This window comes from Macaca mulatta, chromosome 2, assembly GCF_049350105.2.
Source record: "Macaca mulatta isolate MMU2019108-1 chromosome 2, T2T-MMU8v2.0, whole genome shotgun sequence".
NCBI lineage: Eukaryota > Metazoa > Chordata > Mammalia > Primates > Cercopithecidae > Macaca > Macaca mulatta.
The window spans coordinates 61,801,686-61,817,845 of NC_133407.1; the positions used below are offsets into that span (position 1 = coordinate 61,801,686).

Consider the following 16,160-nt stretch of genomic DNA (forward strand, 5'->3'; position numbering starts at 1 on the left):
AAACATTATGAGGCTGAAATTGAAGCTTTTTATTTTGGATATACATACCACTATTACTGTCATAAAGACATTTTTATATAGGGATACTTTGTATTATGAATCTATAAAGTTCTATACCATAATCAAGACATTTATATAAAGTGACACTTTGGGATTATTTGACCTCATAAGCTAGATGCCAGTGAAATTGGCATATACATCATTAATAGACATGTTTACACTTCCAGTGTTAGGGTTTTTGTTTATTCCAGTTGTACTTCCTTTGGCAGACGGCTGTTATGTTTTACTTTAGTGCCATATTGTGGATGCCAGAGAACTTGCATTTGCCAGGGAATAATCTCCTGCAAGTGAAGAAAATTAATGCCATGATAAAATTCAGAAAACATTTAGGAAAATGTAGTTGGGTTTATATTTTGTTAGAGATAAAACAGTCTTCGCAAAGAATAGTACTTTTGTTAAATTGCTACAGCTATAATATACTGAAATATGGTGCCTATCTGGATTTACATGAATTCTGATTTAGAGTCAAAATTAATAAAGCATACTTTGGCAATACAGGGAGTCTCAGTTTTCAGAATGGCATCAAATAAAGGTAAATTATACTTTACCTGAGATCCTATATCATGAAGTAGAATGGTGTAGTCTAATTCAATAAAGTCATCATTTCTTTGCTGTGACAAAAAATAAAAACCTGTTGTTTAAAACTTAATATCATTGGCAAAAAATTACATTTAATTTTGAAAATCATCTTTGATTAGTAGATGAATATAATATTTATATTTAGGTAAAAATAAAAATTGAATGTCAGAATTTCAGTTTAATGTGACAGAAAATCTATTCTCTTACACTAAATAAAGTGTTCTTTCAAGATTCAGTTTAAAATCATGATTTTATATTTGTTCCCCAAAAAATGTTTACCTGTTTTTAGTTTCCAAGTTGTGGTAGCTACTTAAGAGAATTACCAAGTGTAGCTTGTTATTTAAGAACCCTTCGTGTTTCCATTGTACAGAAAAGCATAATTTATGGGATAAACTGTAGCAATGGGTGTTTACATTGAAATAATACAATTTTACAATAGAAATTTTCTTTTTGAAAACTGAAAAATAAGGCCAGGCACAGTGACTCACACCTGTAATCCCGCACTTCGGGGGCGCCGAGGTAGGCAACTTGCCTGAGCCTAGGAGTTTAAGAACAGTCTGGGAAACACAGTGAAACCACGTCTCTATGAGAAGAAACAAAAAATTAGCCAGGCATGGCTGTGTGCGCCTGTACTCCCAGCCACTTGGGAGGCTGAGGCGGAAGGACCGCCTGAACCTGGGAAGTTGAGACTGCAGCGAGCCATGATCACACTAATACACTCCAGCCTGGGCAACAGAGTGAAACCCTGTCTCAAAAACAGGCAAACAAACAAACAAACAAATGAAACCAGAACACCTGAGAATAATAAAATGTAGTGAGTATAGTTATGTGATTGTGTAATTAAGCTTTTTTCTGTACTGTACAGTAGAGGGAAAAAAAAGTTTCAGTATGGCATGACTATAGTAAGTTGAACACAAAACTTAGATTGCTAAGGGAAATAGTCTGTATTAAGCTGAGCATAAAAGCTAAATGTCGGATTATAACTCAAGACTTTCCTCTTCTGAAAGCACAGCTTTGCTTGTGACTGCCATAAAAAGTGGCCCTGAGGATCTTTATAGAGCAGATTAAAGGTGAGGAGAGTCATTACAATTGTCCCTTAGTATCCATGGAGCACTGGTTCCAGGATTCCCCTCAGATACCAAAATCCACAGATGCTTAAGTCTCTGACATAAAACAGTGTAGTATTTCCATATAACCTATGCATACCCTTTCATATACTTTAAATCATCTCTAGATTACTTATAATACCGAATACAATCTAAATGTTATGTAAATAGTTCTATATTAGGGAATCATGACAAGCAAAAAACCTGTGCATGTTCAGTACAGATGCTACCATCCATTTTTTACCCCAAATATTTTTGATTCTCAGTTGTTTGTATCCATGGATGCAGAACCCATGGACAGAGAGACCTGACTGTATATTGTATACCTGGGATTCTATCTTGCTGCTACTAATAAAACTCTCTAAACCTTTTTGTTCTAGAAGAGGGTTTGAGTAAAGTATCATAGTTAAATCTGACTTGACTAACCTGAAAGATTAAGAGCTACAATTACCATGATGCTTTTGCAAAGTGCAGTCTAGATACTGTGTGTTAATAGAAAGTGTTTCATTGAAATCCTTGGCTTTGCCTTGCTATTGTTATGCTTCCTAGTCAGTATGTTCCCAGAGAATGCAACTAACCAAGCACAGTTATTAGGCAAGTTTGAGGCACAGGAGGCCTGTGGTTTGCATCTCTCAGCCAAATCAAACAACTTTTTAGACCAGTTACTGTTGCTTTGGACTCTTCCTACAATTCTTCACCTTCTCTAATCTTGATTGTAACTGACCTCCCCTTTGAAATCCCAGGTTTGCTATTAAATACAAAATGACTATAGGGATACTGTTTATCGAATTATGAATTACAATACTTTTGATAAATATTAACCCCATTAATAGTGTATTTTATAGAAACTACTTACCACTTGCTTGACAGTTTGAATTTTTACCATTTTATACCATGTGTCTTCGGTAGAATTTTGCCATATTATATAACCACAGGCAACCCAGGCTAAATGTAGAAGGAGCGTCATTTCTGGAGATACATTTCCAAAATTGTCTGGTAGGAGAAACATTTATATGATAATTATATATGTAGTATTAACCTTTTAAAACAAAATGTAAATTCTAAATCATGTCTTAGTTTCCTTCAAATGTGTGCAGAAAATAATTTAATTAAGCTATGGATCTATGAAATTTCTGAGGCCTCTTTTTTGTTGGATTAGATTGGAGATGAGTATTTTTGCAAAAGCCTGCATGTTTCTAACATACTTAGCAACTAACAATTTTAAGCATAGATAATTGAGATTGATTTTAAAGTTGAAACAAACAAATGATTTTCATGCCATATTTATGTATATACCTGGAATATTTTGTGCTTCTAGTGGTTCCTTCATCGACTTGAGTCTTTGATAAAATGTGTTGTCTTCTTCATCTGGATTCTTTCCAGTTTCTCCTTCAAATGTGAAGTTGACTTCTGGTGCAGTTTCTTGTCCCATTAAAGGGTAAAGTACTTCAGCTGTGCAGTTCACCTTAACTTGCTGTTTGAAATTTAGCAAAAGATCCTTATATACAGGAGGCTATTCATTATTAATTATCATCTTTGAGATATGATTTAAAGCATAGGCCCCTAATGGTGTTGTTTTAGACTAGACTTCAGAGTGCATGTTTTCAGAGGTATCTAACTGGGCCTGGCCTATTAATATTCTATACTTATCATGTGAGTACCCTAAAATAGGTAACTTACCTTGTAAATGATCTTGTAAAGTCTAGTCTTAAAACTGAATATATCTCAGTATTAATGGGGTGTCCACTTGCAAGGCCAGATTTTAGTCTGACTTTATATACCAACTCAAGACTCTGGTTACTTTTAAAGTTTTTCCATTACTCTTACTCCTTGCTCCTGAAATAACATAATTTTTTTCAAATGCAGATGCAGCAGTCTGTGTCTGGATATAAAATTAGAAGATTATAGCATTGGGTTATGCTTTGTAAAGATGGCTGTCTAGCAGCTCAGATGCCTTTTAATGAATCTCCTTATGAATTATGCTCAACAGAAAGGCAAGCTTTTTAAAATTTCAAGATGGCTGTGGTACAGATTGCCATTGCTTTCTTTGAAGTTTGTCTCATTACTAATTTGACAGTTGTGTATAATCTTTAAAATTTCCCTTCCTTATTACTGGAGGATCTTTATATGAATGGTGGTATCAGCTGGCATTCTATTGCTTGTGAATATCTAAGAACACATTATTTCTCTAAAAACCCAATGAAAAACAGAATGAGAAAAGCAGACGTAAGAAAGTGATTGATTGGGGAGTAAATTACTTCACTCATTTATATTAGGCATAAGTGCTGATTGCCCTAAGAGTAAGGAAATTCATTTGAACTGAAGTATATAGTCTTTTTCTGTGTAGGTTGGTAGAAATAATTCACATACCTAGGAATACCCAACGATAGTAAAGAACTGATCCTTGTAAACTTTGCCCATATGGTAATTTTTAGAGGCAGGGATTTCACAACAACTTTTTAAAAAGAGGTAAAACTAATCAGTGTTATGGATTTGATCAGCAAAAATGATCTGGAATATTTAGAATTAAATTTGATTTAATAAGAACATTTTGGCTGGGCATGGTAGCTCATGCCTGTAATCCTGGCACTTTGGGAAGCAGAGGCAGGAGGATCACAAAAATTAGCCAAGTGTGGTGGCATGCACCTGTGGTCCCAGCTACTGGGGGTGGCTGAGGTAGGAGGATGGCCTGAGCCCACGAAGTTGAGGCTGCAGTGAGCCATGTTCCGCCACTGCACTTCAGCCTGGGTGATAGAGACCCTGTCTCAAAGAAAAAAGAAAAAAAAATTGACGTACTTTTTGTATAATTTCTTCAACAGCAAATTTAAGGCGATACTTATGTCCTCTTCCTGGAATATCCTAAAATTAAACAAATGTAATGGAGACAAGAAAATATTATAACAACATTATACTTGCATTGTTAGAAGCATCCATCTCATTTGGTTGGAGGGGCTGGCTGAAGGGGAATGGTGAAAGCCTTAGATCTTGAAAAAGGCATGTCACCATGAATGTAACATCTAATCTAGCAAGTCCCCTGTCAGGTTTATTTTGGATGAAAACAAAAGGGTAGGATAAAAGCATACAAATTGGGCACAGCTCACTTTGAATCATCAAAAGACTTTAACCTCTGGATCTGTGATCTTAAAGTCTCTACATAAATTTTGAAACAGTGTTTAATTCTAAAGATGACAAATAGTGTCATCTTTGAAAAGATTTTTCATAAAGCTCAGTGTACCCTCCAAATAATGTTCAATGAACGTGAATTTCATTTTGAGGCAGATTACTGCAAAGCAATTGGAGACTTAATACAATTAAGTATTGTTTTTACTTGTATATTAGTGGAACTGCAAAATGATTAACAAATTTTATAAGACTAAGAAATGAGTTTCACTTTTAAATCAAAATACTGGTTGAAAATTTATACCTAATTATGTTATCTGGTCCAGTTTCAAAATAAGATCTACGGTCTGTCAGCTCTTAAAGACTGTTAGCAGTTAAAATTCTGTCAGATAAATAAGGGATAATCTGAAATCCAGTGGATTTTAGTAAAATGAAAACAAACGTCGTTAGTGATTGCTGAGGCCTTAAACATTTAACTCAAGCCTTTAGCAGAGGGCGCACATCTTTTAAGGCAGTCATGTGGTAGTGGTGTTTGGGTGGCTAAAGGCCAGCGTCAGCCCACAGTGCTTTTATTCTTTGACTTTGTCGGTTTCTCTTGCTGTTTGTTTCCTCCTTCATTTTGGTCAAAGGGTCTAATAAGGATTTGCCTTAAAATGTAGGCAATAGAGAGTCATTTGGAAGATGGGAGCTTTTGTTGGTCCAGATCAGAGTAGCAGATGAGAAACGTGGCAGCCTTAAGAGTCTTTCGAATGGTTCCTACAGGTTACACTTAAGGAAAGTGCTGCCCCATTACTTAGAGCGTTTTCCCATTTTCCTGTAACTGTGCGTGTAAAAACTTTGTCTCTGCCTTAAGATGAAAACAGTCCCGGGCTGTCTGCAGAGACTGTAGTATAGACATTCCCCCAGAAACCTTAATATCTCAAGACCAGATACCAGCAGTGTGTCCTAAAACAGAAGGTGGGTAGGGGGTGGCGTGGAGTATCTGCACACAAAGGCTGAGACCTCGGGTCAGTGGAGGGAGCGCAATCCTGAAGCCCCCGCTGCGCGCCACCCCCTGCTAAACTCACCTCCATGCTGGCTTGTTTGACCTTCTGCACCTCAAACACCCTGTGGGGGGTCCCCTGCTGGTAGTTGATGTAGTTCTGTGCCACCAAGGCTGCCCTGGAGGCTGGGTAGTTGGTCGGCGGGATTTCCATTCTGTTAGAGCAGTGACTTCAGGGCTTGGGCTGCTGAGGCTTAACGGGACCAGTAGCAGAGCGCCACCCGTCCTGCTTGCTGCTGGGTCCGGTTGCCGAGGCGAAAAAGTCGCAAGCTCCTTCAGTCTGTCTTCTTTCTCAGCAACTTCCGACTCCGGAAGCTGCTGCTTGGGCTCAGGCTCTCTCCTTCCCAGCTCCCTGGGCTGGCTGCTTCTGAGGCCCCGCCCCGCTACTGCCAGCAGCGGCCTTCCTTACTCCGCCTGCCGGTTCCTACTGGAAGAGAGGCCAGCATGCTGTCAGGCACCAGCGGTTGGAGGTGTGGGGAGGGAGTCAGTGGGCTAGGTTCTCTGGGATTGCGTCTTTCCTTTCATTAACCTTTATAGAAGTGCAGGGTGGGGCTTTCTGGCCTTCGCTTATGTAGGACGTCTCTGAAGCCTCCAGTTTCCTGTCCATGGAAAAAAAGTCTGGTTGCTTCGCTTGCATACTGGAATGCAACTTCCGTATACACCGCACGCAGTGTCCCTGACAGGGCAAGGTGCACAGGCACTCCAGGTAGTGATTCGATTCCTTCATTTCCCTTCCCCTTGTGAGAGTCCAGGAAGAGGCTTTCTCGTCCTCAGCTCTTTGTGGGTTTTGGACCAGTTCTGCCCAAATCAAAGTATGAGAATCTGCAAACTATAATATTAAATTGGGGGATTATGTAATTTGGATCAGGAGAAAAAAAATGCGCCTGTACCCCTCTCCTTTACTAATCTTAAAATGATGAAGTTTTAATGTAATACCATGCTTCCAATTTGAGTCATTTTGAATATTTTACTTCAAGGATTAAAATAAACTTAAAAACTAAACTTATACAAATTACTCTCTCTGGTATGTGGTCTCCCTCATTGAAATGGGTCTATAAACCTGACTTTGTAGAAGTACAGGTTTATCCTTGGTGGTCTTAGGCTAATTGGGCTAGGATAACTTGGAGATTCTACCAAGGTTTGGCCAAGGTCTTCGCTGCCTGGATTGGGACCTTTTTTTTTTGAGTCAGAGTTTCGCTCTGGTTGCCCAGGCTGGAGTGCAATGGTGCGATCTCAGCTCACTGCAACCTTTGCTCCTGGGTTCAAGCAGTTCTTCTGCCTCAGCCTCCCAAGTAGCTGAAGATTACAGTCATGTGGCACCATGCCCAGCTCATTTTGTATTTTTAGTAGAGACAGGGTTTCTCCATGTTGGTCAGGCTGGTCTCGAACTCCCGACCTCAGGTGATCCACCCGCCTCAGTCTCCCAAAGTGCTGAGATTACAGGCATGAGCCACCACACCTGGCCTTTTTTTCCCTTGTGTATTAGCTGTTTTAACAGCTGTTTTTTTTTTTTTTTTGTGAGACGGAGTTTCACTCTTGTTGCCTAGGCTGGAATGCAATGGTGCAATCTCAGCTACCTGCAACCTCCGCCTCCTGAGTTCAAGCGATTCTCCTGTCTCAGCCTCCAGAGTAGCTGGGATTACAGGTGCCCACCACAATGCCTGGCTAGTTTTTTGTATTTTTAGCAGAGACAGGGTTTCACCATGTTGGCTAGGCTGGTCTCGAACTCCTGACCTCAGGTGATCCACCTGCCTTGGCCTCCCAAAGGGCTGGGATTATAGGCATGAGCCTCCGCGCCTGGCCAGGACCTTTAACTTGGTAGTAACACACACACCCGAGACTCTTGAGGTCTCTTTTTTTCCAATTATGTAGATTCCGCAGTAAATCTGGATTCTGGACTTGGGCCCCAGTTTCATGTTTATTATTGTCTCCTGGGATTTGGGGGTTCTGATTGACTTTGCCTTTAAATACCATCTGTCTGCTTGCCCATCATCTTATATCAAATGTCTCTCTCTCTGTCAAAGCTTAATCCAGAGCAAGGCTCTAACTCTGTTCAATTTTATGAAGGCTGAGAGAGGTGAGAAAGTTGCAGAAGAAAAGTGTGAAGCTAGCGGATGCTGGTTCATGAGGTTTAAGGAAAGAAGCCATCTCTGTAATGTAAAAGTGAAAGGTGAAGCAGCAAGTGCTGATGTGGAAGCTGCGGTAGTGATCAGTGATCTCCTAGGATCGTTGATGATGTTGGCTACACGAAACAACAGATTTTCTTTTTTTCTTTTCTTTTTTTTTTTTTTTTTTTTTTTTGAGACGGAGTCTCGCTCTGCCGCCCAGGCTGGAGTGCAGTGGCCGGATCTCAGCTCACTGCAAGCTCCGCCTCCCGGGTTTACGCCATTCTCCTGCCTCAGCCTCCCAAGTAGTTGGGACTACAGGCGCCCACCACCTCGCCCGGCTAGTTTTTTGTATTTTTAGTAGAGACGGGGTTTCACCGTGTTAGCCAGGATGGTCTCGATCTCCTGACTTCGTGATCCGCCCGTCTCGGCCTCCCAAAGTGCTGGGATTACAGGCTTGAGCCACCGCGCCCGTCCTTCTTTTTTTCTTTTCTTTTTTTTTTTTTTAGATGGAGTTTCACTGTTGCCCAGGATGGATTGCAGTGGCATGATCTCAGCTCACTGTAGTGAGCCTCTGCCTCCTGGGTTCAAGCCGTTCTCCTGCCTTAGCCTCCCGAGTAGCTGGGATTACAGGCATCCGCCACCATGCCTGACTAAGTTTTGTATTTTTAGTAGAGACAGAATTTCACATATTGGTCAGGCTGGTCTCAAATTCCTGACCTCGTGATCCACCTACCTCAGCCTCCCAAAGTGCTGGAATTACAGCCACCACGCCCAGTCAAACAACAGTAATTTTCAATGTAGATGAAACATCCTTCTTTTGGAAGAAGATACCATCTTTGACTTTCATAGCTGTAGGGAAGTTGGTGCCTGGCTTCAAATCTTCAAAGGACAGGCTGTGACTCTCTTCTTAGGGGCTAATGCAGCTGGTGACTAAGTTTGAAGATAGTGCCCCTTTCCAATTGTCAAAATCCTAGGGCCCATAATAATTATGCTAAATCTACTCTGCCTATATTCTACAAATGGAATAACAAAGCCTGGGTGACAGCACATCTGTTTACAGCATGGCTTACTGAATGTTTAAAATCCATTGCTTAGAAAAAAAACGATTCTTTCAAAAGATTACTGCTCATTGACAATTCACCTGTCACACAAGAGCTCTGATGGAGATGTACAAAGAGATTAATATTGTTTCCGTGCCCGCTAATACAACATTCATTCTGCAACCCCTGGATCAAAGAGTAATTTTGACTTTCAAGTCTTACTATTTAAGAAATACATTTTGTAAGGTGATCGCTGCCATAGGTTGATTCCTCTGATGGATCTGGACAAAGTAAATTGAAAACCTGGAAAGGGTTCACCATTCTAGGTGACATTAAGAACATTTGTGAGTCCTGGGAGGAGGTCAAAATAACATTACCAGGAGTTTGGAATAAGTTGATTCCAACCTTCATGGATGACTTTGAGAGGTTTAAGACTTCAGTGGGTGAAGTAACAGTGAATGTATTGGAAATAGCAGGAGAACTAGAATTAGAAGTGGAGCCTGAAGATGTGACTGAAGTCCTACAATTTCATGTTCAAACTTGAGCAGATGAGGAGTTCCTTCTTCTATGGATGAGCAAAGAAAGTAGTTTCTTGAGATGGGATATACTCCTGTTGAAGACACTGCGAACATTGTTAAAATTATAACAAGAGGTAAACCTGGTTGATAAAGCAGTGGCAAGGTTTGAGATGATTGACTCCAGTTTTGAAAGAAACTCTGCTATGGATATAATCCTTTCAAACAGCATCACATGCTACAGAGAAGTCTTGTGAAAGGGAAAGTCAATCAGTGGGGCCAACTTCATTGTTGTCTTGTCTTAAGAAATTGTCATGTGACTGGGTGAAGTGGTTCACACCTTTAATTCCAGCTACTTGGGAGGCTGAGGCAGGAAGATCACTTGAGGCCAGGACTTTGAGACCAGCCCTGGGCAACTAGGGCAATAGAGAGACTCATCTCTAAAAAACATTTTAAAAGAAATTGCCACAGCCACCTCAACCTTCAGCAGCCACCACCTTGATCAGTCAGTAGCCATCAGCATCAAGCTAAGACCCTCTAGGCTCCTAGACCTTCAGTGTCTACTCCTAATTCTGATGCTGAAGTTTCAGATGATTGTTAACATTTTTTAGCAATAAAGTATTTTTTAATTAAGATATGTGTGGTGGGATTTTTGTTTAGACATAATGCTATTGCATACTTAATAGACTACAGTATCGTGTAAACATACAGCTTTTGTAATCACTAGGAACACAATCTGTGTGACTTGCTTTATTGTGATATTAGCTTCATTGCAGTGGTCTGTTACTGAACCCACAATGCCTCCAAGATATGCCTGTATGTTGTGATGCTTTGAAAAAGAAAGTGAACAAAAATGTATTTGTAATGTACTGTCTTCCTCATATACTGTTTTAATTTATAAATACAGTGTTTCTTTGGACTATGTAGCTTTTAAAAAAATTAATAGCAATATAGCATTTCTCATCTTTTCTAGTTATATTAGCCAGCAACTATAAAGTAACTAAAGGATGAAATGGTTAGTTCTTCTCTTAAGGCCTTTTCTAAGAAGTTGGAGGAATTTTTTTCTCCTATTTTTTTTTCCTTTTGATGAGTCATGTATCTGTAAGCCAGCCTCTTAGGTTGTCGTTGTGTGTGTGAGGTTTTTGAATAGGTCCTCTGCTGATAGTGTCCAGGAAAGTGGCTGAGTACATTCTGATAACTCAGAGCTTTTTGCTGATAATGAAATTTTAGGTTTCACGCTAGTTAATATCTCGTGTGTTGCCACCAGTAGTGAGAAATACAATATGTGAGCTTCCTCAAGTCACCATTTTGAAGCCTTATGAATGCAGTCACCATCTCTGTATATCAAAGCTAGTAACACTGGTTGTGAGATAATAGGCATTTAAAAGTATACATACCAATTTAGGCTCTCTTAAAAACATAATTACTAGAAATGCCCATTGCTTGCAACTTTGTTATGACTCTGAAGTCAAAACAAATCTGCAAATTTGAGGTAAACAACAAAGCCAACACAATTCTTACATATATATATATTTTTTGTTGTTGAAAACAATGTGGCCCTGATGTAATTTTTTTTTTTTTTTTGATTAAAAAAATAGATTGAGTGGGTACAGGTGTAGTTTTGTTACATGGATATATTGGGTAGTGGTGAAGTCTGGGGCTTTTGGTGTAACCATCTGCCAGATAATATTCATTGTACCCAATAGGTAATTTCTCTTCCCTCAATCCCCCCCCACCCAACAATTCTAATCAACATTCATTTTAATGTGACAGATGATGTTTTGCCAAAATGAAATTGTCTTTCATAATGTGACATTTCTTTCACCTTCAGCATTTCTGTTTAGCTGCCTGTCACGCAGTCTTAGTTCTTCTACCTTTACTTTTTCTAAACTACTGCAAAATCTGTCTTCTTGTAGCACCGTCTGTTAGCTTTTGAAGTGAATAAACTAACCCCAGCGTTTGTAAGTTAGTTTATATCTTTTTTGTATTAGCCTTCTAGAAGAATGTTTAAGATCCTTGGTTTTAGAGCAAATCCTGACTCTGCCACTTAATGCTCTGTCACACTGGGCAAGTTACTTAGTCTCTCTGTCCCTCAGGTTTCTCATCTGTAAAATGGTGATAAAAATAATACCTACTTCATGGGTTTGTGGTAAAGAACAAGTAAGACAATCCATATAAGGTACTTAACATAAGCCTGGCACAGAAGTATTCTGTTGTTTGACACTCTCTTGATTATAAATTCAGATATGGTTCCTGAAACTGTGTGGAGTTACTTGTTTATGATTTGGTCCTTTAGAGCAGTGCTGCCCAGTAGAACTTGGGGCAGTGATGGAAATCTTTTAATTTAAATGTAAACAGCCATGGTTAGTTATTACCATATAGACATCACAGATCTAGAGTACGCTTGTATAGATGTTATATTGTTGACAAATTGAAAACATGATTTAAAATGTCTCATAGAAACCGTTGTGTATACTTGAGAATATGAGAGCGTTCCACAGCTTTGGAAATTTGCCTGTTGTAAGCTGGCATCTCCTAACAGCTTGGAACAGGCAAATATTGATATTTCCTTTTTCCAAACCACTCTCAGATTTGTATGCAGGAATGCACACTCATTAATGTCCATTTTCTTACCTGCTAATAATTTTGAAAGCAGCTGGCCTCTTCCATCTTGTAGTCTTGAGGAAGATTTCAATTTAAAGGAAGAAATGCCTTGCAAACAGTAGATACTCATGAAATGATTTTTCCAGTGAAACAGTAGCCTGTGTTTACATATCTTTAGTATGTATGTAAAGTGCTTATTTTATCATATTAATGTTGCCATTAGTGGTTTGAAGTAAACACTGACCTGTGTTTAAGTATCTTTTTGTGTCTTTTGAATGACTGACTTATGTTAGTCTCTATCATTTTGGCACCGATCATTTTCAGGTATTAATTATTTCACTTGGAAATCCCTTTTCTTGTATTGCCTGAGTCTATGATGCCCAAGGAATAACATCAAATAGGAACTATCTGAATAAATTAACTTAGCCATCAAAGGTCCTATTTTCAAGTCTTTGGTTACAGAGATTTAAAGAAAGAACACTGTGTTCCAGGGAAATGGGCAAGGTCTTCGGAATGTAGGTTATTAGAACAAGAACCGTAGACTGACCTTTTTCTTTTAATTACTCGACTTTTACTTTTTTATTTGTGAAATTCATCTGTGTATTACCTTGGGTAGTATATCCCACCCTCACTTTAAGTAAAAACAGAAAAGAGAGGGTTCTTTTTAAAATCTACAGTAAACTTTTATAAAAAGACCATGATAATAAATAAATAATCAAATGTGTTCTTTTAAATTAATAGGGGTTACTTATTTTGTAATTACATAATGCTCCTTTTTTTTTTTTTCTCCTAAATCACTTTCAGGTTTGAGTTTACACATAAAAAACAATCAGGTGGTGCAGGCCAGTATGGAAAAGTAATAGGTGTCCTGGAGCCTCTGGACCCAGAGGACTACACTAAATTGGAGTTTTCAGATGAAACATTCGGATCAAATATTCCAAAGCAGTTTGTGCCTGCTGTAGAAAAGGTAAATTTTTTAAAAAGCGTTTTTGCATTTTTACTTACTAAAAACAGTTCATCAGGTATTAAATCATACTTTATCTTCCATCATGTTGTCTATCACGGTTTGTTTTAGTTACATTCCTGTTTCTCTGATTGTTAGGCTTTCCATCTGATTTAGAATGTCTAGTTCATTAAGGAGAAGAGCTATAAATCCATGCTGTGACAATGATGGGAAATTATTATGTTTCTGAATCATAGTTGTATTTTTCTTAATAAATTGAAACTACTCTATTGTAATCAGCAATTAAAATTTGTAGTAGTTCTTAGTGATTTGTAAGAGTTTTATGTGTACTATTGTAGCTGAATGATCATTCTTTAGATTCCCAACACCTGGGTGCTACTGTCTCATTTCTGCTACTGATTAATATGCTTTGGTAAATCAGTATTGAGAACAGTTTCTTCATTTGTAAACTGAGAGAAAATACTTAAACCTGCACCCCTCACAAAATTGAGGATCAGATAAGACTATGTGACATTTCCTTGGAGAAATGCTTTGCACATGTGAGGGGTGTTTTGTTCACTTTCCAGGTCATTTGCTTTATGACTGTTGTAGGCTGGGCACGATGGTTCACACCTGTAATCCTAACATTTTGGGATGCTGAGGTGGGCAGAACACTTGAGCCCAGGAGTTTGAGACCAGCCTGGGCAACATGCTGAAACTCCATCTCTACAGAAAAATGAAAATAGAAAAAAAAATTAGCCTGGTGTAGTGGTACACACCTGTAGTCCCAGCTGCTCTGGAGGCTGAGGTGGGAGGGGAGGATTGCTTGAGCCCAGAAGATAGAGACTGTGGTGAACTGTGCACCACTGTACTCCAGCCTGGGTGACAGTAAGACCCTGTCTCCAAAACGGAAAAAAGAAAAAAGAAAAAAAAGAAATGTTGTAAACCCTTAATTAATTCACATAGACTGTGTTTTGTTTTTTTTTTGAGACCGAGTCTCGCTCTGTCACCGAGGCTGGAGTACAGTGACGCAATGTCGGCTCACTGCAAGCTCCACCTCCCGGGTTCACGCCATTCTCCTGCCTCAGCCTCCCTAGTAGCTGGGACTACAGGCACGTGCCACTACGCCCGGCTAATCTTTTGTATTTTTTTAGTAGAGACGGGGTTTCACCGTGTTAGCCAAGATGGTCTCGATCTCCTGACCTCATGATCCGCCCGCATTGGCCTCCCAAAGTGCTAGGATTATAGGCGTGAGCCGGTGTGCCTGGCCAGTTTTTGTTTTTAACCTTTTGACTTAGAAGATCTTATTAACAGGTTATAGTTTTGATTTCAGTGGTGGAGCATTTTTTTTTGTGATTAATGTATTCTATTTCAAGACAATATTTTGTCATTCACACACTTTAAATTCTTACATCCACTAAGATGAATGTAGATGAAGGAGAACTTAGATATTTTACAGCAAATATAACTTACAGTTTTGAAATGTCAAGAAATATTTTGTGCTATCTGTGCAGCCATGTTATTGTGTTGCCGAGAAAAACTAACTTAAGTGGTAGGAGCTCTACAAGTATTTGTTAAGTGACTGAATTAATAAAAATTGCAAGCTCATCAAATGGTACTCTTTAAATATGTGTAGTTTATTGTATATCAGTTATACTTCAACGAAGCTATTTTTTAAAAAATAATTAGATTTGAAAAAATGGTGAATTACTCTTTAATTCTAGTTCTTACTGACATTTTGTAACACCAGAGCTGTAATGTAGTGATCTACCAATGAGGCAAAGCAGTTAGAGGTATGCAGTATGGGGCTCAAGACACAGCTAGTGAATAAACACCAATTTTGGTGGGGGTTTTCTTTTAGGGAGTTTCTTAGTTTTGCCTTTCCACTGTTTCCTCATTGTTAAATTAAGATCATGCTGTCTCTATGATGTGTTATGAATAATTGAGTTGAGTAATTCCTGCAGATGAGGTTATGAGAAAGTGACTGTTAGCACTCTAAGCCTTGCTTTCAAACCAGCTTATGCCCTTAACTAATATGCTTTTCCAAGGAATTGTTCATCTAAATGCCACAGTAATAAAACTTAAATAGTAAAGTTGTACTGTTTACAATAGCAAAGACATGGAATCAGCCTAAATGCTCATCAATGATAGACTGGATAAAGAAAATGTGGTACATACACACCAATACTATGCAGCCATAAAAAAGAACAATATCATGTCCTTTGCAGGGAGGGGCATGGATGGAGCTAGAGGCCATTATCTTTAGCAAACTAACTCAGGAATAAAAAACCAAATACCACATGTTCTTGCTTATAAAAGAGCTAAATGATGAGAACACATGGATACATAGAGGAGAACAACACACACTGGGGCCTATTAGAGGGTGAAGGGTGAGAAGGAGAGGATCAGGAAAAAATAACTAATGGGTACCAGGCTTAATACCTGAAAGATGAAAAAATCTATACAACAAACCTCATTGCTCAAGTTTACTTATGTAACAAACCTATACATGTACCCCTGAACTTAAAAGTTAAAAAACAATAGTAAAGTTGTTAAACATTTTTTAAAAATTCTCCTTTGAGGGGTGAAATACAGCACACATAAAAACGTACACTTCTGAACACAAATATTTTGGGGTTCTTGATAATGTATCTGCAAGTAAAATCCATTCTCTCCAGAAGTTGTGTTCATTCATTAACAGGGGTTTTTAGATGCCTGCGAGAAGGGCCCTCTTTCTGGTCACAAGCTCTCTGGGCTCCGGTTTGTCCTGCAAGATGGAGCACACCACATGGTTGATTCTAATGAAATCTCTTTCATCCGAGCAGGAGAAGGTGCTCTTAAACAAGGTATGCTGTGCCCGGGTACCTTAGTGTATCTGTTTTCCTGATAGATCATCATAGCCTCAGAAGGCAACACTATTTTTAGTCTTCTTCACCCAGAGCCCTAGGCACCACAGGGAATATTGTAGGTAGTGGGCAAATCTTTATGGAATTGAGATCAAGGTAGATTATTGCATTCTCTTTCTCGCAAAACTAAAAGACTA

The 16,160-nt window shown here is 38.8% G+C and overlaps 2 protein-coding genes across 3 annotated transcripts in view; one reads left to right on the forward strand and one right to left on the reverse strand.

The window, feature by feature from the left end:
- Window positions 1-16,160, forward strand: part of GFM1 (G elongation factor mitochondrial 1) — a 44,973-nt gene that overhangs the window by 21,125 nt on the left and 7,688 nt on the right. For both annotated transcript variants that reach the window (XM_077990667.1, NM_001261690.1), the window contains 2 exon segments: window positions 12,979-13,141; window positions 15,819-15,963. In XM_077990667.1, the coding sequence (XP_077846793.1) occupies window positions 12,979-13,141; window positions 15,819-15,963 (308 nt within the window).
- Window positions 98-6,245, reverse strand: LXN (latexin). Its single transcript, NM_001266988.1, is given in 6 exon segments — window positions 98-341; window positions 609-671; window positions 2,602-2,738; window positions 3,042-3,219; window positions 4,542-4,604; window positions 5,933-6,245. Coding segments are annotated over 6 exon segments (669 nt in total). The 5' UTR covers window positions 6,062-6,245; the 3' UTR covers window positions 98-242.